This window comes from Scyliorhinus canicula, chromosome 10 (assembly GCF_902713615.1).
Source record: "Scyliorhinus canicula chromosome 10, sScyCan1.1, whole genome shotgun sequence".
Taxonomy (NCBI): domain Eukaryota; kingdom Metazoa; phylum Chordata; class Chondrichthyes; order Carcharhiniformes; family Scyliorhinidae; genus Scyliorhinus; species Scyliorhinus canicula.
In genome coordinates this window covers 80,873,377-80,890,140 of record NC_052155.1, presented here as the reverse complement: position 1 = coordinate 80,890,140, position 16,764 = coordinate 80,873,377, and the positions used below count along the sequence as shown (strand labels likewise).

At 49.6% G+C, this 16,764-nt stretch overlaps 1 protein-coding gene across 3 annotated transcripts in view; it reads left to right on the top strand.

Annotated features, from left to right (window-relative positions):
- Positions 1–16,764, top strand: part of adcy8 (adenylate cyclase 8 (brain)) — a 137,516-nt gene that overhangs the window by 19,414 nt on the left and 101,338 nt on the right. For all 3 annotated transcript variants that reach the window (XM_038809229.1, XM_038809231.1, XM_038809230.1), the window contains exon 5: positions 3,907–4,034. In XM_038809229.1, the coding sequence (XP_038665157.1) occupies positions 3,907–4,034 (128 nt within the window). The remainder of the gene's footprint in view (positions 1–3,906; positions 4,035–16,764) is intronic.

Below are 16,764 nucleotides of genomic sequence, written 5' to 3'. Positions count from 1 at the left end.
ACTTTGATCTGCGCTTTCCTGCTGTTAGCCTTCACCATGACATGGTACACCTTTTGCAGATCCACCTTGCAACGCCACTAGCAACACCAACCTCAACATCAGCAGGATTAACAAGAGCAACCCAGGTGCAGGATGAGCTGCCTTCTTCTCTGCCGCATGCCCCTCCACGGGATAGAAGGGAGAGACCCCAACACCGGGTCCAGAGCCAGAAATTTAGCGCTGCTGCTGTCATATGTGAGCACCAGTGCCTCAGGAGGCTCAGACACAACCCGAAAGGCCCACATGCCACCTATGTGTAGACATGTTAGTCACTCCAGGAAACTTTCCCAGAGGGTCATTACTGACAATTGCAGCCTCCAGGAACAAGGGGCGGGATTCTCCGTTGGCCGCGCCGAATCAGGAATGGCGATTGGGCGAAGAATAGCTTCAAAACGCCAAAATCACGGCAGGTGTCGATTTGACGCCAAGTCATGATTCTCCATCGCCTTGAAAATAGCGTCAATGCAACGCATGGTGCGTGTAGTTTAAACACCATTTGCATATCATTAGTGGGCTCACCCGCGATTGTCCATTTCTGATGGGCCGAGTTCCCGACGGCGTGGTGCTATTAAAAAAAGAGAACCTGGCATGGTAGTTGCTGAGAGGAGAAAGGAGATAGGACATGGAGAGGAGCGATTGCAGACTGCCGGGCTGGACACTGGTCATGCTGGCTGGGGTGGGGGGGGGGGGCCCTGCCGGGGGAGGGGGAACAGGCCTATGGCTTGCTGTGACTGGGCCTTGCTCAGGAGCGCCACTGCAATGTGCAGGTGGCTCTGGCACATGGCTGCCTGTGAGGCGGCAGCCCTGTCCTAGGCAATGGCCAGTGCCTATACAGAATGCCCCAGGCCTTGGACATGTTGATCCATGGCCGAAACCATTGCCCCCAATGCCTCCACAGCGGATGTCACGCCTGCGGTGTTAGCCTGGGTGGCAGGCATGGTCGGCACCACCTCCTGCTCCTGCATGCAGTTGGAATCCTCCACCTGCTCCTGCAGGTGCTGGACGCTCGCTGACAATCCCTCATGCGGTCCTGGCTCTATAACTGCATCTACACTCTTATTGGGACTGTATGTTCCAGAGCCCAGGACCCATCTGGACGGCAGCTAGTCCCCTGGGCTCGGCCTGCCCTCTGACCGTCCGCCACCTCAGGCGTTGCTAACTCCACCTGTTGTACCAGGTCAACTGTGTGGTGCACACCAGAGAGTGTCCCTGGAGCTTCTTCACTAAAGTGCCCAACAAGAGGTGAGTGTCTCTGGGATGGTGGAGGGCGTTGGAGACAGCTGCAACAGAAAATCACTCCGACCCTGAGGGTTTTTAAACTCAAACAATCTACTGAAACCACTGGTGCTATAAAGCTGAATTTTGTTCCACCAGTTTTTTGAATTTCTCAGAAATATTTAACGAGGTGTGTGAGACCTTTCCCAGAAATCATGTTCAGACTTTAAATAAGTCTTTCTCTGTCAAGGCAATCCCTCTAGCAATGCCTCTGAACAAAGTCAAACTAATGGTCCCGTGTTTCCCCGAACTGCCCTTTTTGAAACAATGGCATAGGTAGACATTTTCCAGTCCTCAGGGTGGTGATATGCCTTTAGGCCAGGGGTGGGCAAACTACGGCCCGCAGGCCACATATGGCCCGCCAAAGGTCTTTATGCGGCCCACCAAGATCAAGTCATAAAAAAAAAAATTTTTTAAAGGGGCTGTTGGGTTACTGGTATAGGGTGGATACGTTGACTTGAGTAGGGTGATCATTGCTCGGCACAACATGTGTTTCATGTGAAGTTTCTACTTTAAAATATTAATTAATAAAAATTAATTGCTTTTTTTCTTTAAACTGAGTTACTTTGTTTTTCAAATAAATGTGTTTCATGTAAAGTTTCTACTTTAAAATATTAATTAATAAAAATTAATTGCTTTTTTTTTCTTTAAAAACCATTTATTTTGGCTATTTTAAATATTAATTATTTTACTTAATATACTATGCGGCCCTTTAAAATTGTGAATTTCTGAATGTGGCCCTTGCACGGAAAAGTTTGCCCACCCCTGCTTTAGGCTATATCATAGATGGATGGTGTGCGACCTCCAACCAGCAGGTGATGGTGCAGGCACACCACGTAGTCTCAAGACCAAGGTCATGTGATCAGTGACCCCCATATAAGGGAATACACATCCAGTCATGATCAAAAGATTGCAGAGCGTAGTAAGTGAATGTTTGGTGCTAGGTGTAGCTCAAGAGGAGTAATAAGGAGACTCCGTGATAACTTGCTCTGCAACAGATTGCTATTTTACCACACAAGACTCAATAAAGATCCTTGTTTGGACAAGTTGAGGTGTTTGGTGGAATCCTTTGTAAGGTCTAGACCACCAAACACAACACTTAGGAGCAATACCCTGACCCCTCAGAAAGCTGTTAAAATAAAGCAAGTGCATCTCTCATTTATTTGCGTACAGTCAGTGAATGGCCTCAGGGCCAGCAACCCGATCTATTTTGAAAAACCTAATTCTAGCCAGGGCTATACGCACATCTGCTTTCATGCATTCAATTAAAACATCAGCCCTATTCTATACTAATGACAACACAGTATTATCTTCAATAATGTAGACTGATGAAAAGCAGCCAGTTAAAATCTCAGCCAGTATTCAAACGTCTACCTGAATTTGCCCTGTGAAATCCTTCAGTGGCCCTATACAAACTGGAATGGCTCTCTGGCTAACATAATTGATAAAATGTTGCGATTTCTAGCATGTTATATATTATCCTCTTTGCCAACATCCTGTTGGTTGGTCAGGTAGCAGCTTCTATTGCCCTCAACTGGCTTTGATACCTATTCCTGTTCCCCTGTGAGTAATTTCCCTTAAGATTTCATTCATCTTTGGGCATTACCAGTTTCTCAGTTTAGTTTAATTTCCCCTTGGCCTCTCTTTTAATCCTGGAAACTTGTAGTGCCTCCTTAAGCACAAGGATGGCCCTGAAGGTTTTCAATTTCTCCTCAATCTTTCTTCAGTATAACCTCTCAAAGAATTTTACTCGTGTTGTTTGTCATCTGGTATATTTTCTTCATTTGGTTGATCAAATTAATTGTGATAATATTATGACCACTGGTGTACAGATGCCTATTTATCCCTTGTTTTATACTGGCATGTTGTTTGAGAAAACAATTGTTTCTGATATCTACAAATCTTTCAGCTGAGGAGCAGATTACAAATCACTATTTTCTCTTACTTTGATGGTAACTTGCTTTGAGTGCACCTTATGTTACTGGAAAGACCAATTTAACCCCCCCCCCCCACTGTGCTTTATAATGAAATTAGCACAGAAATATAGCACCCCTGGAGATGTAATGCTAATTAGAATAGGTCATACCCCTCAGAACTCAATAATTAGCTCAAAATGTCATTTACATTACCTGCTATTATACATTATAATTATCTGAGCTGTGGCATTGTGTCACAGCGTTTACTAAAATAAAACATTTTAGTTATTTACATTTGAATTTAAGTGTGATTTTAGAAACTTCATACGTAGCCTGGTCATTCTAGCTAAGGTGCTCTATTCAAAGGATGCTTGAGATTTTCTTTTTAAAGGGCCTGGTTTTCCCAGACCCCTATTCTTCTGATAGGTGTGATCACTGGAGAGAAATAACTGTTTTCTGTTTCTAGCCTCAGCAAATATAGCTGTTAGAAGGCTGTATAAATGTGGAAGTATGAAAATGTGCAACAGTAATCTCTTCACAGTAAATGCATATCAGATAGCAACTTTGACAAGTATACTGCATCATTTTGTTGTACTGTGCATGCAAAGAGATCCACTAACACAGTTATGCAGTGCAGTATGTTAATTAAAATAATGCATTTTTAATAACATTTTAGGAGCATCACTGCCTTAGAATTAAGATCCTTGGAGATTGCTATTACTGTGTATCTGGACTTCCTGAGCCACGTCATGACCACGCACACTGCTGTGTCGAAATGGGTCTTAACATGATCAAGACAATAAGGTAATTTCATCGCAATTATGCAAGTATGCTTATGCTCATTTAAATATAGTTTTAAGGTAGTAAACTTAATAATAAAACACTTAAATAATGTTAGTCGTGGCTCAGTTGATAGCAATCTCACCTCTAAGACTGGAGGCTGTTGGTTCAAGTCTTTCTCCAGAACTTGAGCACAAAATCAAGGTTTGGTACATCCAGTGCAGTACTGAGGGAGTGCTGCACTGTTAGAGATGCTGTTTGCAGATGAGACTTTAACTCCTACTGCCCCCTCAGTGGACATAAAAGATCCCATTTTAAAGAACTATTTCACAGAAGAGCATGGGAGTCATCGCTGTTGTCCCTGGCCAACATTTAATGCTCCAAAATAAATGATCAGGTTGTTGTGCACGGTAGGATTGTGGTTAGCACAATTGCTTCACAGATCCAGGGTCCCAGGTTCGATTCCGGCTTGGGTCACTGCCTGTGCGGAGTCTGCATATCCTCCCCATGTCTGCATGGGTTTCCTCCGGGTGCTCCAGTTTCGTCCCACAGTCAAAAGACGTGCAGGTTAGGTGGATTGGCCATGATAAATTGTCCTTAGTGTCCAAAATTGCCCTTAGTGTTGGGTGGGGTTACTGGGTTATGGGGATAAGGTGGAGGTGTTGACCTTGGGTAGGGTGCTCTTTCCAGGAGTCGGTGCAGACTCGATGGGCCGAATGGCCTCCTGCACTGTAAATTCTATGATAACCTATGATAATCTCAGTGCTGCTTGTGAGTGTTTACTCTGTGTAAATTGGTTGCTTTGCTTGCTACACTGCAACAATGACTAAGCTTCAGAAATACCTGAGTGTCTGAAAAGCATTTTGGGCCCTCCTGAGGTCATGAATAGTGCTATACAAATACAAGAGCGGCTGAGGACTTTGGGTCTGTACTCATTGGAGGATATGGGGGGATCTCATTGAAACTTACAGAATACTGAAAGGCCTGGATAGAGTGAACATGGAGAGAATATTTCCACTAGTAGGAGAAGCTAGAACCAGAGGGCACAGCCTCAGACTTAAGGGCCAATCCAGAGATGAGGAGGAATTTCTTCAGCCAGAGGGTGGTGAATCTGTGGAACTCTTTGCCGCAGAAGGCTGTGGAGGCAAAGTCACCGAGTGTCTTTAAGACAGAGATAGATAGATTCTTGATTAAGAAGGGGATCAGGGGTTATGGGGAGAAGGCAGGAGAATGGGGATGAGAAACATTTCAGCTATGATTGAATGGCGGAGCAGACCCGATGGGCCGAGTGGCCTAATTCTGCTCCTGTGTCTTATGGTCTAAGTTTTTATTTTGTTGTTATGTATTGAAAATTGTGAGTTAATAACGATTATTACTGAAATGGTTAAAGCACTGGGTGCAATTTTGAGTCCGGTCTCTCCGTCCATGAAGTCAGCTCAGGCTTAAAATCCGGAGAGAAGCGGAAAACGTGATTTTGTCCGGCATGATCGGCTTTTAGAATTCTACACCCCCCCCCCCCCCCCACACCCTCGCTGGAGTATTGTGAATTGCGCTGTGTGAGCCCAGGAACCTCATTTTAATACATCAGCATGTCATTAGCAAGCAATCCAGACCTTCACCCGAACGGAATATTCACCGGGCGCGAGTGTGAAGTCACACCAGTGTCATTCACAACAGGCCTGTGAAAGTGTGAAGCTGGCGGCTTCTCCTCCGAGGGGTTATCGGAAGTGAGCGCTCAGGCAGACATGATTTCCCCAAGCTTTTCAGTGCTCAAGAGTGCACTGGAGATCACATGGAGGACACAGATAAGTTCAACTTGGGGCCAGGATTGGGGGTTAGTCACTTATTCTCGGGGGATGGGGAAGGGGCGCTAGCAAGCCTTACCTTCCATCCACTTTGGGGCGTCCCTTGGTTTAAGGAAGTCTGGAAGCTGGCACGAGGCACCGCCTCCTATGTTCTTGCTGGGCTTCTGCTTAAATCACCACTGAGGGAGTGCCCGTCCTTACTGGGAGCTGGAAAGTGGGTGGCAGAAGGTGAATACTGAGGGTCACCCCTGGGGGTGACTGTGATGTAACTCGGTGAGATCCAGTGAGAGGCCAGGCTGCAAGGGCAGAGGGGGCTACTCAGGAATGGCTTTCTTCCCTGCCTCATGAGGAATGAAGACCCTTTCACTTGGGGAAGCACAACTGAACTGTGAGTACAATCCCACACTCAGGCATATCTCTGCTCACCAAGCTGTTGACCTCTGTTGATTACCAATTGCACTTGTTTATGAAGCTTGTCTCTCAGGAATAGGTGTGCAGGGTTTGTGAAATGGGAGAATGTGGGTGCACTCTAGTTGTATGAATGTCATGCCCATTGCAGGCTTTACTCTAAACAGCTGTGCCACATCTGTCACAGCAGGCACTTAGTCTATTGGAATGCAGTTTTGCCCTTCATTGGCAACTCAACAGTGCCAGTGAAATATACAAATCTAAAGAGGAATGCCACTGATTTCAGTCCCAACCAAACCTGCTCCTGGGCCTGACCAAATCTTTCATCAGTGGGTCCAGGCAGTGGCAGCCGAAGGGGTCGTCTGAAGCCACTGTCTGCCCCTCTACCGCCACTACATTCGCAGCCAGGTGTTCCTAGAGAGCGATCATGTGGTGTCCACCAGCACCATCAATTCTTTTCATGACCGCTGGGTACCGCAGGGAATGAGGTGCCTTATTAGCCCTGTTAATCACATTTTAGTTTGATATTTCAAGTTTCATTTATGATTTGCTTTTGATTAAGACAGTGACCTTTTAAGGCTGTCCTTTTACTTTGTCCCTCAGTTCTTTTAATTTGGCTCATTTGGTTTCACACAATATAGTTCAGTCTCAACCATTGAACTCCAATGATCAATCAAGGGTTTACACAGGACACACTGAACTGACCCTCAAGTCAAGTTTCATGGTAAAGTCTATAATCATTCACCCCGATGGGATATCACTTCATGATGGTGGGGGGCTCCATTGATTCAACCATGGGTCCCATGCATCCACCAATAGCCCTGTCACTTAGTGGGGGGGGGGGTTTGCATTGGGCTTAGTGTTGAGAAATGGCCATGAAACAAGACTGTGACTGTCCCAGGAATTTTGCCAATTCCTGCAAGAGCTGGCATCACATGGGATGGGAGGACACCCACTGCTCGTGACCTTTGAAATCACCGCCACTCTGAACGTCTATGCCAGTGGCTCATTTCAGGGCAGCACCATTAATCTGTATGGCATCTCCCAGTCAGCTGCATACAAATGCATAGGAATGTGACAGATGCCCTCTATGCGAGGACCCACATGTATATAACTTTGGACCGATACCAGAAGAGCCAAGACTCCAGGGCCATAGATTGTGCCCATTTGGCTGGCATGCCACAAGTGCAGGGTTTGATAGACTGGACCCATGTTGCACTCCGTTTACATGGCATCATGCACCACCATTTATGAAACCTCAAAGTATCCCATTCCCTCAACGGCCAGATTATCAGTGACCACATGATGAGAATTATGTAGGTGTGTGTCTGTTTCCCGGGGAGCATCCATGACAGTTACATCTTCGGCCGTTCACAGATCCCAGATATCCCAGAGGGAGAGCAGTATCTGGAGGGATGGCTCAGGGATGAGGAAAACCCAATAAGGGAGTGGCTGATGACATCAGCACATAGGCCACAAACTGAGGCAGAGACTCATTACAACGAGGCTTCCATGAGCTCATGCTTCCATGAGCGTTCTGCTAGAGCAAGCGATTGAACAGTTGAAGTTGAGATTCTGGTGTCTGGACTGGTTGATGGGTGCCCGCAGGGCAGCTCCCACAGGGCGTCCCACATTATTGTTGTCTGCTGCCCTCTCCATAACTTGGCGCTGCAGAGGGGAGGCCACCTGGACACTGAGGATGTGGAGCAGCTCAGATGAGGAGAAGGTCGAGGACGATGGCGAGGGACAACCCACGAAGGAGGTGGAAGAAGGGCCTCGGACCATTGCCAAGGATCCACTTAGGCCGTTGAGCTAGGGATGCCTTCATAGAGTCTAGGTTTGGGGATGAGCAGGGCTAGGGGTGAGGAAATCTCCATACCAGGGGACTGCTATCCCATCATTAGCATGGTGCCCAATTCCATTGCCGGGCGCCAAAACCGTTGGCCTTGCCTTGTGGACAGGTGCATGCTCCTTTCATCCTCAGACGAATGTCTGACTCCTGCCTGACATAGAACTGAACACGTCCTGCCAAGGTATGGGTTTTTTGTGGTGTTCAGAGACATGGGATATGCTCTCATCTGCTTCTGTCCCGATTCGATGTCAGGGGTCCCGGTGGGTGCGTTCCTCTAACTAACCTACGGAGTGGGCAGCCTCTCAGCACTTTGTCAGCACATGGCACCTTTATCACTGGAAAAGACTGTCTGCTTTGAGAGGTCCGTGGGTTGATGCCAGGAGAGGATATGGTCTGGGGTGGTTGGGGGGTTTGCTGTGCCAGCAGTGCGTCTTCAATGAGTCCTCTGTGTGGGAGAGACAAAGCGCTGCCACTCTCACACCGCACATCGACGAAGGAGTAAGTGTGCGCCAGTGTTTGCTGATCTTGGGCCCATGAAATGACAGGATGGAGAATCAGGTGGTGAACAAAGTGACATTTATTCCAAGTGTTATATTACAGTGTTGCCCTATCTTAACTAGTGCCTGTGATCAGCTATGCTCACTAGGTTGCATAGTTTCCTACTCTTCCTCACTCTCACACTACATCTAGGTGTGTGCCCAGAATCCACAGCCGAGATAGAGGCAGCTGTGCCTTCTGTGCCCTTTTGACCGAGATGATTGGCAGGCGACTGCTGAGGGGTCTAATCCCTGGTCCTTGAGCGTCCGGTCGTACCTCCAAGCAGCATGGGTGTGGCAGTGCTGCCCTCCTCGGTGTGCAGGGCTGATGGTTTGTCGATCACAGCGAAGGTGCGACTGTGTAACGTCCCCAACTCCTCGGACAGAAGGCGTTGGGACTCCTCCAGTTGGCCTTTCAGTCTGAGGAGGGATCCTATCATCACTTCCCAACTCTTGTGACTCTGCCTTTGCCGCTCCACCAGCTCAGGACGACCAGACCCAGGGACACATCATCAGGCTGGGGTTCAGCAAAGTCCTGGGCTGCGGTATCCCTCGGAGTGCTGGATACCTGGGACGTCACTGCCCACCAGTGAGTGACCCAGCAGCCTGACTATTAGTTAAACCCACTGAGATGTGAGTATCTGCGGGGTGGTGCAGGTGACAGCTGTGACGTCTCTTCGAGGGTGAGGTGGGAGAAGTTTCTCTGAGTTACTCTACTCTGGATCTTCCAGGGGGGTACGAGGATGGTTCGGGCTGGTCGACTGTTTGCCCTGCAAGGAAAGAGAGCTGCCATTAGTACATCACTGGGGATTAATGATGCGAGAGTTTTACTCACCTGAGGTTTTAGGTATGGCTGTGTCCTGAGGGTCCTCACTTTTCCTCTCTGCCCCCACGTTGCCATCAGCACCGTCAAGGTCATGCTCCTCCCCGGCCAGTTCAAGCGCTCTCTCCTTATGTGGGGTCAGGTTTCTATATGCCCGCACGACTCCAGGTGGCTGTGCCATCTCACGCCCCTTATGCTCCAGCTTGACCTGCGCAGACACAGATGGCGAGATTGTGGGCAGCATAACTGCCAGTTCAGATAGTCGGGGAGTGACATCTGTGGGACTGGAGTAGGAGCAGCAATGTGAGAACTAACTGGAGATGGGGAAGTACCATGGGGGTGGAGTGGCACCATAGGGTTGGGAGGGGGTGGTACAATGGGGCTGAGGCACACGATGGGGATGAGGAGAGAGCACCATGTGGGGTGGGAGGGGGAAGAGAAGTGGGCTTCTTGACAGTTGGGCAACCCGTGAGGTCAATGTATGAGAGATCACCTTGGAGGTGAGGGGGTTCAGTCAGAGACTAGAGGTGGCAGGCATACCTGAACTTCTGCCCTGTCCTCTTCTGCAGAGTGCTGGCACTGACCAAGGCAGCTATTGCCTCCCAGGCAGGGGTGGTGGCCCTGTTGGTGGGCCGCCTCCTGCTTTGCGGGTAAAGTGCATCCCCCCTCTGCTGCACCCCATTCAGGAGTGTGGTCAGGCTCCCTCAGTAAAACGCGAAGTTAGGCTCCATGATGCCGTCTCCTTCAAATGTTTCTGGAATAGGTGCTGGAGCGGTGTTTATAAAGGAACTCCCAGTGATTGCACTGATTATGTTTCCCCATGGTGAATGAATTAGTGGGAGGGTGTCCTGAGTGCCCCATCATTCTCGTGGGGTGAAGAACGTTTCTTAAAGTGGTGAAAGATTGCGTGGGAAATCCCGCTGACGGTCCAGTTTCCTCCGCGGAATTGACGCGTTGCCGTTTTGTGGTAAGATTCCGCCCACTCGAGATGGGGCTTCACTGGGGATTTAGATGGATTTTAGATTTTCAGTGGACTGAACATTAATTTAATATTTTGATTCATTAAGGTTGTAATGATAAAGATGATGGGCAGCAGGGTAGCATGGTGGTTAGCATAAATGCTTCACAGCTCCAGGGTCCCAGGTTCGATTCTCGGCTGGGTCACTGTCTGTGTGGAGTCTGCACGTCCTCCCCCTGTGTGCGTGGGTTTCCTCCGGGTGCTCCGGTTTCCTCCCACAATCCAAAGATGTGCGGGTTAGGTGGATTGGCCATGCTAAATTGCCCGTAGTGTCCTAATAAAAAGTAAGGTTAAGGGGGGGAGGTTGTTGGTTTACGGGTATAGGGTGGATACGTGGGTTTAAGTAGGGTGATCATGGCTCGGCACAACATTGAGGGCCGAAGGGCCTGTTCTGTGCTGTACTGTTCTATGTTCTATGTTCTATGATGGGATGTACTGATTAAATGTGCAGTCAACAAAATGCAGAATAAATGTTCTTTTGGTTTACATGTTCCAGCCAGAGAACTCTAATTACGGATTTCATGGCCATTTCCCTTGTTAAATTATGCAAGCAACATTGAGATTTTTTTCATTACACAAGCATATTCGATCAATAAAATATCTATTTTGCTTATCATGGCACTAAGCGAATTGCTCGTTTGGCGAGTCAGTTCAGCCATGATAGACCAAAGAGCCTCCCTTTAGCACTGTAACAATTCTGTGATTCTTCTCATTTAGATATATTTGCAGCAGATCTATGAGTAAGTGTCATTCTTGGAAGGGTGTTCATGCTTTTGCTTCTAAATGAAAAGATCTGCGATTCAAGCCCCACTCCAGAAATTTGAGCCCATAAACCTACACTCACATCAGTGCAATACGGGCGGTGCCACGAGAGTTGCTGGCTTTTGGACAAGATGTTAAATGAGGCCCCATTTGCCTCCTCAGCTTGACATAAAATGGTGCTGTGTGAAAAAGAGCAGAATAGTTATGATATCCTAGCCGATATTGATCTCGCAACCAGCATCATTAATAACAGAGTCTCTGGTCATTGACCTCATTGTTATTGGTGGGGTCTTGTTCAAGCACAGGTTGGCTGCCACATGTCTATATATTACCTCAATGATGATACTTTAAAGGTATCAACTCCATTGGCTGTGAAACACTTTGTGACATCCTGAGGTCACAAAAGACACTGTGGGCGAGATTCTCCCAACGGGAGACTGAGTGCCGACGCCGGAGTGAAACCCGGAGTGTTTCACTCCGGCGTCGGAAGCCGCTCCTCGCACCCTATCCCCCCCCCCTCCCCAGGGGGCTAGGAGCGGCGGTTCGTGAATCCCGAATGCCCGGCCTTGACGCTTGTGTCAAAGCGGCGCGCCGGGAATGACGCGGCCGGTGGCGCCGAGGTGACGTCAGCCGCGCATGCGCAGGTTGCCCGGCTCCAACCCGCGCATGCACGGTTACCGTCTTCCCCTCCGCTGCCCCCGCAAGACATGGCGGCTTGATCTTGCGGGGTGGCGGAGGGAAAAGAGAGCATCTCTTAGAGACGCCGGCCCGACGATCGGTGGGCACCTCATGAGCATGCCCGTGGTGCTCAATTCTCCCTCCGCCCCCCACAGGCCCCACACTTACCTGTCACGCGTTGTTCACGACGGCAGCGACCAGATGTGGTTGACGCCGGCGTGAACCGGTCGGGTTCGCCAGGCCGCTCGGCCCATCCGGGCCAGAGAACCGCCGGTCGCCGTGAAAAACGGCAAGCGCCGATTCTCCAAGCGGCATGTCGAAAAACGCGTCAGGCCATTTTTGGGGGGGTGGGAGAATCGCGGGGGGTGCCAGGGCGGCGTGTCGTGATTCGCCCAGCCCTCCCGCGATTCTCCCACCCGGCATGGGGAGCGGAAATTGCGCCCTGTGTATTTGTATTTCTTATTTAATATCAATGTCTTCATAATTTTGGAGATGCGAACAAAAGAGGCAAGGGGCGCGATTCTCCACAAAGGCGGAGAGTCGTGAAGGCTACCACAAAACAGGCCGTGTTTCACGGCAGCCTCCGCGCCCCCTGCCGGGACCCGATTCTGCTCCCCGGTAGGGGCTAGCATCGCGGCCCCGTGAACTCCGGCATCACGGGCTTAACGAATTTCGCTAAGCCCGCGCGCCAAAGTTAGCGACGGCTGACGCATATGATGATGTCAGCCGCGCGTGCGCGGATTGGACGACTCCAACCCGCGCATGCGCGGATGACGTCATCCGCGCATATGCTTCAGACCCACGCACGCGCGGTCCGGAATGCCCCTCAGCCGCCCCGCAAACTTATCCTGCGGGGCGGCGGAGGGAGAAAGAGTGCGCGGGAATCGGACCCGCTGCCCGCGATCGGTGCCCACCGTATCGGGTGGATGAAGCTCTCAGTGGTCCCGGAGTCCAGAAGGCAGGATATCTCGTGCCCGTCGACCTTTACCTTTGTCGATGCAGTGCGCGAGGTTGTGCGGTCGAAACTGGTCGATCATGACGGAGGTGAGACGCGGCTGGTCGTCGGCGGTTGCAGGCGATGAGCAGCCCGATGAGGTGCCCGATGGGCAGGGGTCTTGAGGCGGGTAAGATGGCGGCGCCCATGGGCCGCACGTGTCCTGGGGCAGGTACGATGGTGGCGCACTCGGGCCTCACGTGTCCTGGGGCAGGCAAGATGGTGGCGCCGATTGGTTCTGAGGCAGGCAAGATGGTGGCACCCACGGGCCGCACGTGGTCTAAGGAGAGGAGGATGGCGGCGCCCACTGGCCACACATGGGGGGTGCCGGGACAATAGCGGCGATTGAGCGGGCCTTGCACACTGCAGCAAAATATCCTTTCTTGCCACAGGCCTTGTAGAGCGCGCTCAGTGCCGGGCAGCGCTGCCGGGGGTGTTTTGTCTGTCCGCAGTTGGGTCCCCCGGGGTTGTTTGGCTGCCGCGCGGCGCAGGCATGGGGTTAGCTGGGGGCGGTCACTGGTGGGGTCCACGATGGGGTGGCTGCTGGCGGGGTCCACGATGCACAGGAGGGCTGGGCCGTGCGGTCGGGGGCATAAGCCTGTACATTGCATGAGGCGACTGTGAGTGATAACGCTCGTTTCTTGGTCGTGGCGAGGTCAAGCGTGGCCCCTTCTAAGAGTCGCTGGCGGGACTCTATGTCCGTAATGAACGCGTCTCTAAGTAGCAGGTTTGAATGTTCAGTGGCCGAAACGGCCTGGCAATCGCAGTCTCTCACCAGGGCGAGCAGGGCACGCCAGGAATCCTCCACAGACTCACCGGGGAGTTGGTGCCGCGTGGACAGGAGGTGCCTGGCATAGATCTTGTTGGTTTGCTGAGCGTAGTTCTCCTTCAGTAGCACCATGGCCTCCATGTAGGTAGGCACGTCAAGGACGAGGGGAAAGACGTTTGACCTCAGCCCGTGTACAGAATCTGGAGCTTCTGTGCCTCTGAGATTGGGTCTATCGCAGACCCAATGTATGCTTCAAAGCAAGCTAGCCAATGTTCAAAGTCCTTTTTGGCGTTGTCTGCTTGAGGATGCAGCTACAGTCTATCCGGTTTGATGTGGAGGTCCATCTTTGAAAAGTCTCTGTGTAATAAATTGATGCACTATCAATTACGATGAGATGAGAGTAGAATGTAATCGAGGCTTTATTACACAGAGATGTGTGGCCTTCTACAGCAGCTGGCGAAATGGCTGCTGGTAGGAGAGCACACACATTTATACTCCGCCTACTGGGCGGAGCTAGCAGGCAGGGATTTACCCCCCTACCTGTAGTACATGCTCCCAATATTGTATATACAATATATACCAGTATATACAATATAATACAACAGTGGTGACTACCACAGAGATCGAAGCCTGTGACATTGTTGGGGGAAGGACACTCCGCTCCCTTGTCTCATTAAATGCCCTCACCAGCAGCGAGCCCAGCATCTCAGAGAACCTCTTGTAGAATTCCACTGGGTAACCTTCCGGTCCCGGGGCCTTACCCGACTGCACGGCCTCCAGCCCCTCTGCTATTTCTTCAATTTTAGTCGGGGCTCCCAACCCCTCCACCAACCCTTCCTCCACCTTCGGAAACTTCAACTCACCTAGGAACTGCCTCATCGCCTCTACCCCAGCTGGGGGTTCCGACTCATATCGCCGCCTATAAAACTCCTGAAACACCCCGTTCACCCCTGCTGGGTCTAAGACCGTGTTCCCTCCTCCATCCTTCACTCTTCCTATCTCCCTGGCCACCTCCCTTTTCCTCAACTGGTGTGCAAGCATCCTGCTGGCTTTTTCTCCATTCTCGTACATTGCCCCCCTTGCCTTCCTCAACTGCTCCACCGCCTTCCCTGTAAATAACAGATCAAACTCCATCTGTAGCTTCTGCCGCTCTCTCAATAACCCTACCTCCGGGGCCTCCGAATATCTCCTGTCTTCCTGAAGTATTTCCCCAACCAGCCTATCTATCTCTGCTTGCTCCACCTTTTCCCTGTGGGCCTATATCAAAATTTGCTTCCATTAACCACTGCCTTCAGCGCTCCCCAAACCGAGACTTCCCCCGTGTCATTTATTTCCAGATAGTTCTGTATGGACTCCCTCACCCACCCACACACACCCTAATCTGTTAACAGTCCCACGTCCAGGGCAGCACGGTGGCCTAGTGGTTAGCATAACCGCCTCACGGCGCTGAGGTCCCAGGTTCGATCCCGGCTCTGGGTCACTGTCCGTGTGGAGTTTGCACATTCTCCCCGTGTCTGCGTGGGTTTCGCCCCCACAACCCAAAAATGTGCAGAGTAGGTGGATTGGCCAGGCTAAATTGCCCCTTAATTAGAAAAAATAATTGGCTAATCTAAATTTATTTAAAAAAACAGTCCCACGTCCAATCTCCATTGCGGGAGCTGGCCTCCCTCCTTGCTCACCAGTAAAGCCACCCAATGTGTGGCATGGTCCAACACAGCAATCGCCGAATACTCGGTATCAGCCACTCCCGGCAGTAACCCATTGAAACTCTTCCAAATTTGAGCAATCGTTACAGGTCCCAATACCTGCTGCCTGGAGCGAGGTACAATCCCAGAAAAAAAGGCAGGGTGTGCTATGTGTAGAATTCCTACAAAGTTGCAGAATCCTTACACACAGTAAGTTATGATGCTATGTCTAGTATATTACAAGCTTTAGAGCTATATTTTTAAAAGTAGGCGCCAAAAGCTGATTAAGGTGGCTGTACATAGCATGGATAAAAATTAAACAGCAGACTGCAGGTGGTGTCATCTGAAGGATAACTCCACAGACAAGAGAATTCAATACTGTTGAAGCTAAATACTGCAGACTGGATTGGGAAGAAGAATCTACCCATTAACCGCTTCTAACAGCTAAAATAAACCCATACAAACGCATTTTTCATTGGTCGCTTTCGCTTGTGAAGTTGTAACCATTTCCCCCCCGAAATGATTGCTTTGTGGGTGAAGCTTAGAACTAAAACTGAAAAAACAGGAAGAGCTCAACTGCGCCACCATTGCAGTCGAGCAGTAGCCTGTAAGTAGCTAAAGCTGTGGCCACTAAAGGCACTGCCTTAAACTCAAAAAGAGACAGAAGAAACTTGCATAGTTGTCAAAAGTTCCAAAAGCATTACAAATCCTTCAAAATTCTAAAAGATTAGCACAGAATTTCCAACACTCAATTAGAAGGCAACTGATCTTCTGTCTACGTTTACTTTGTTCCAGAAACGCATCAAGTTATATTTTCTGGACCTCAGTATTGCCAAAACAAATAAACAAGCCGTTAAAATCAAAATTGCTCCAGGCAATAAAGGTCTCCACAGCCAAATGAATCCATTCTGTCCAATGACCATCTTGCGACCAAGAAGATGAATTACGAGTGAGGTTTAACTTCAGAATACACCGTATGGAATTCATGTCCTTTGGCAACAGCTAACAGAGATCATTGACCCCCAACTCATAAATAGTTGCAGAGATTGTGGCTTTGCAGCAGTAGAGCTAGCTGACAATAATTATACTTCTGATAGCATCTAGCCCATTGGAAGTGATCCAAAAAGCCAGATTTCACCAGCCCAAAGATCGCACCGTGGAAGCACTACTTCAAAGCAGAAACAAATACAACCACCTACATGGTGAAGAGGGGCTGTTGAGTGAGTGAGAGGGGTGGAGGGGACAGTGAGGTGTATGTGCGCACATATATGTGTATGTGTTGGGTGGAGTGGGGTCGATTACAATCTGAGTGGGGAATAGTGGGGCAAGGAGGGCTTCACTAATTCTTCTGTCAGCAGGGAATATGGAGAACTTGGCTCAAACATATAAGTTTATAAAATATCATTTTTATAATGTGCTTTAAA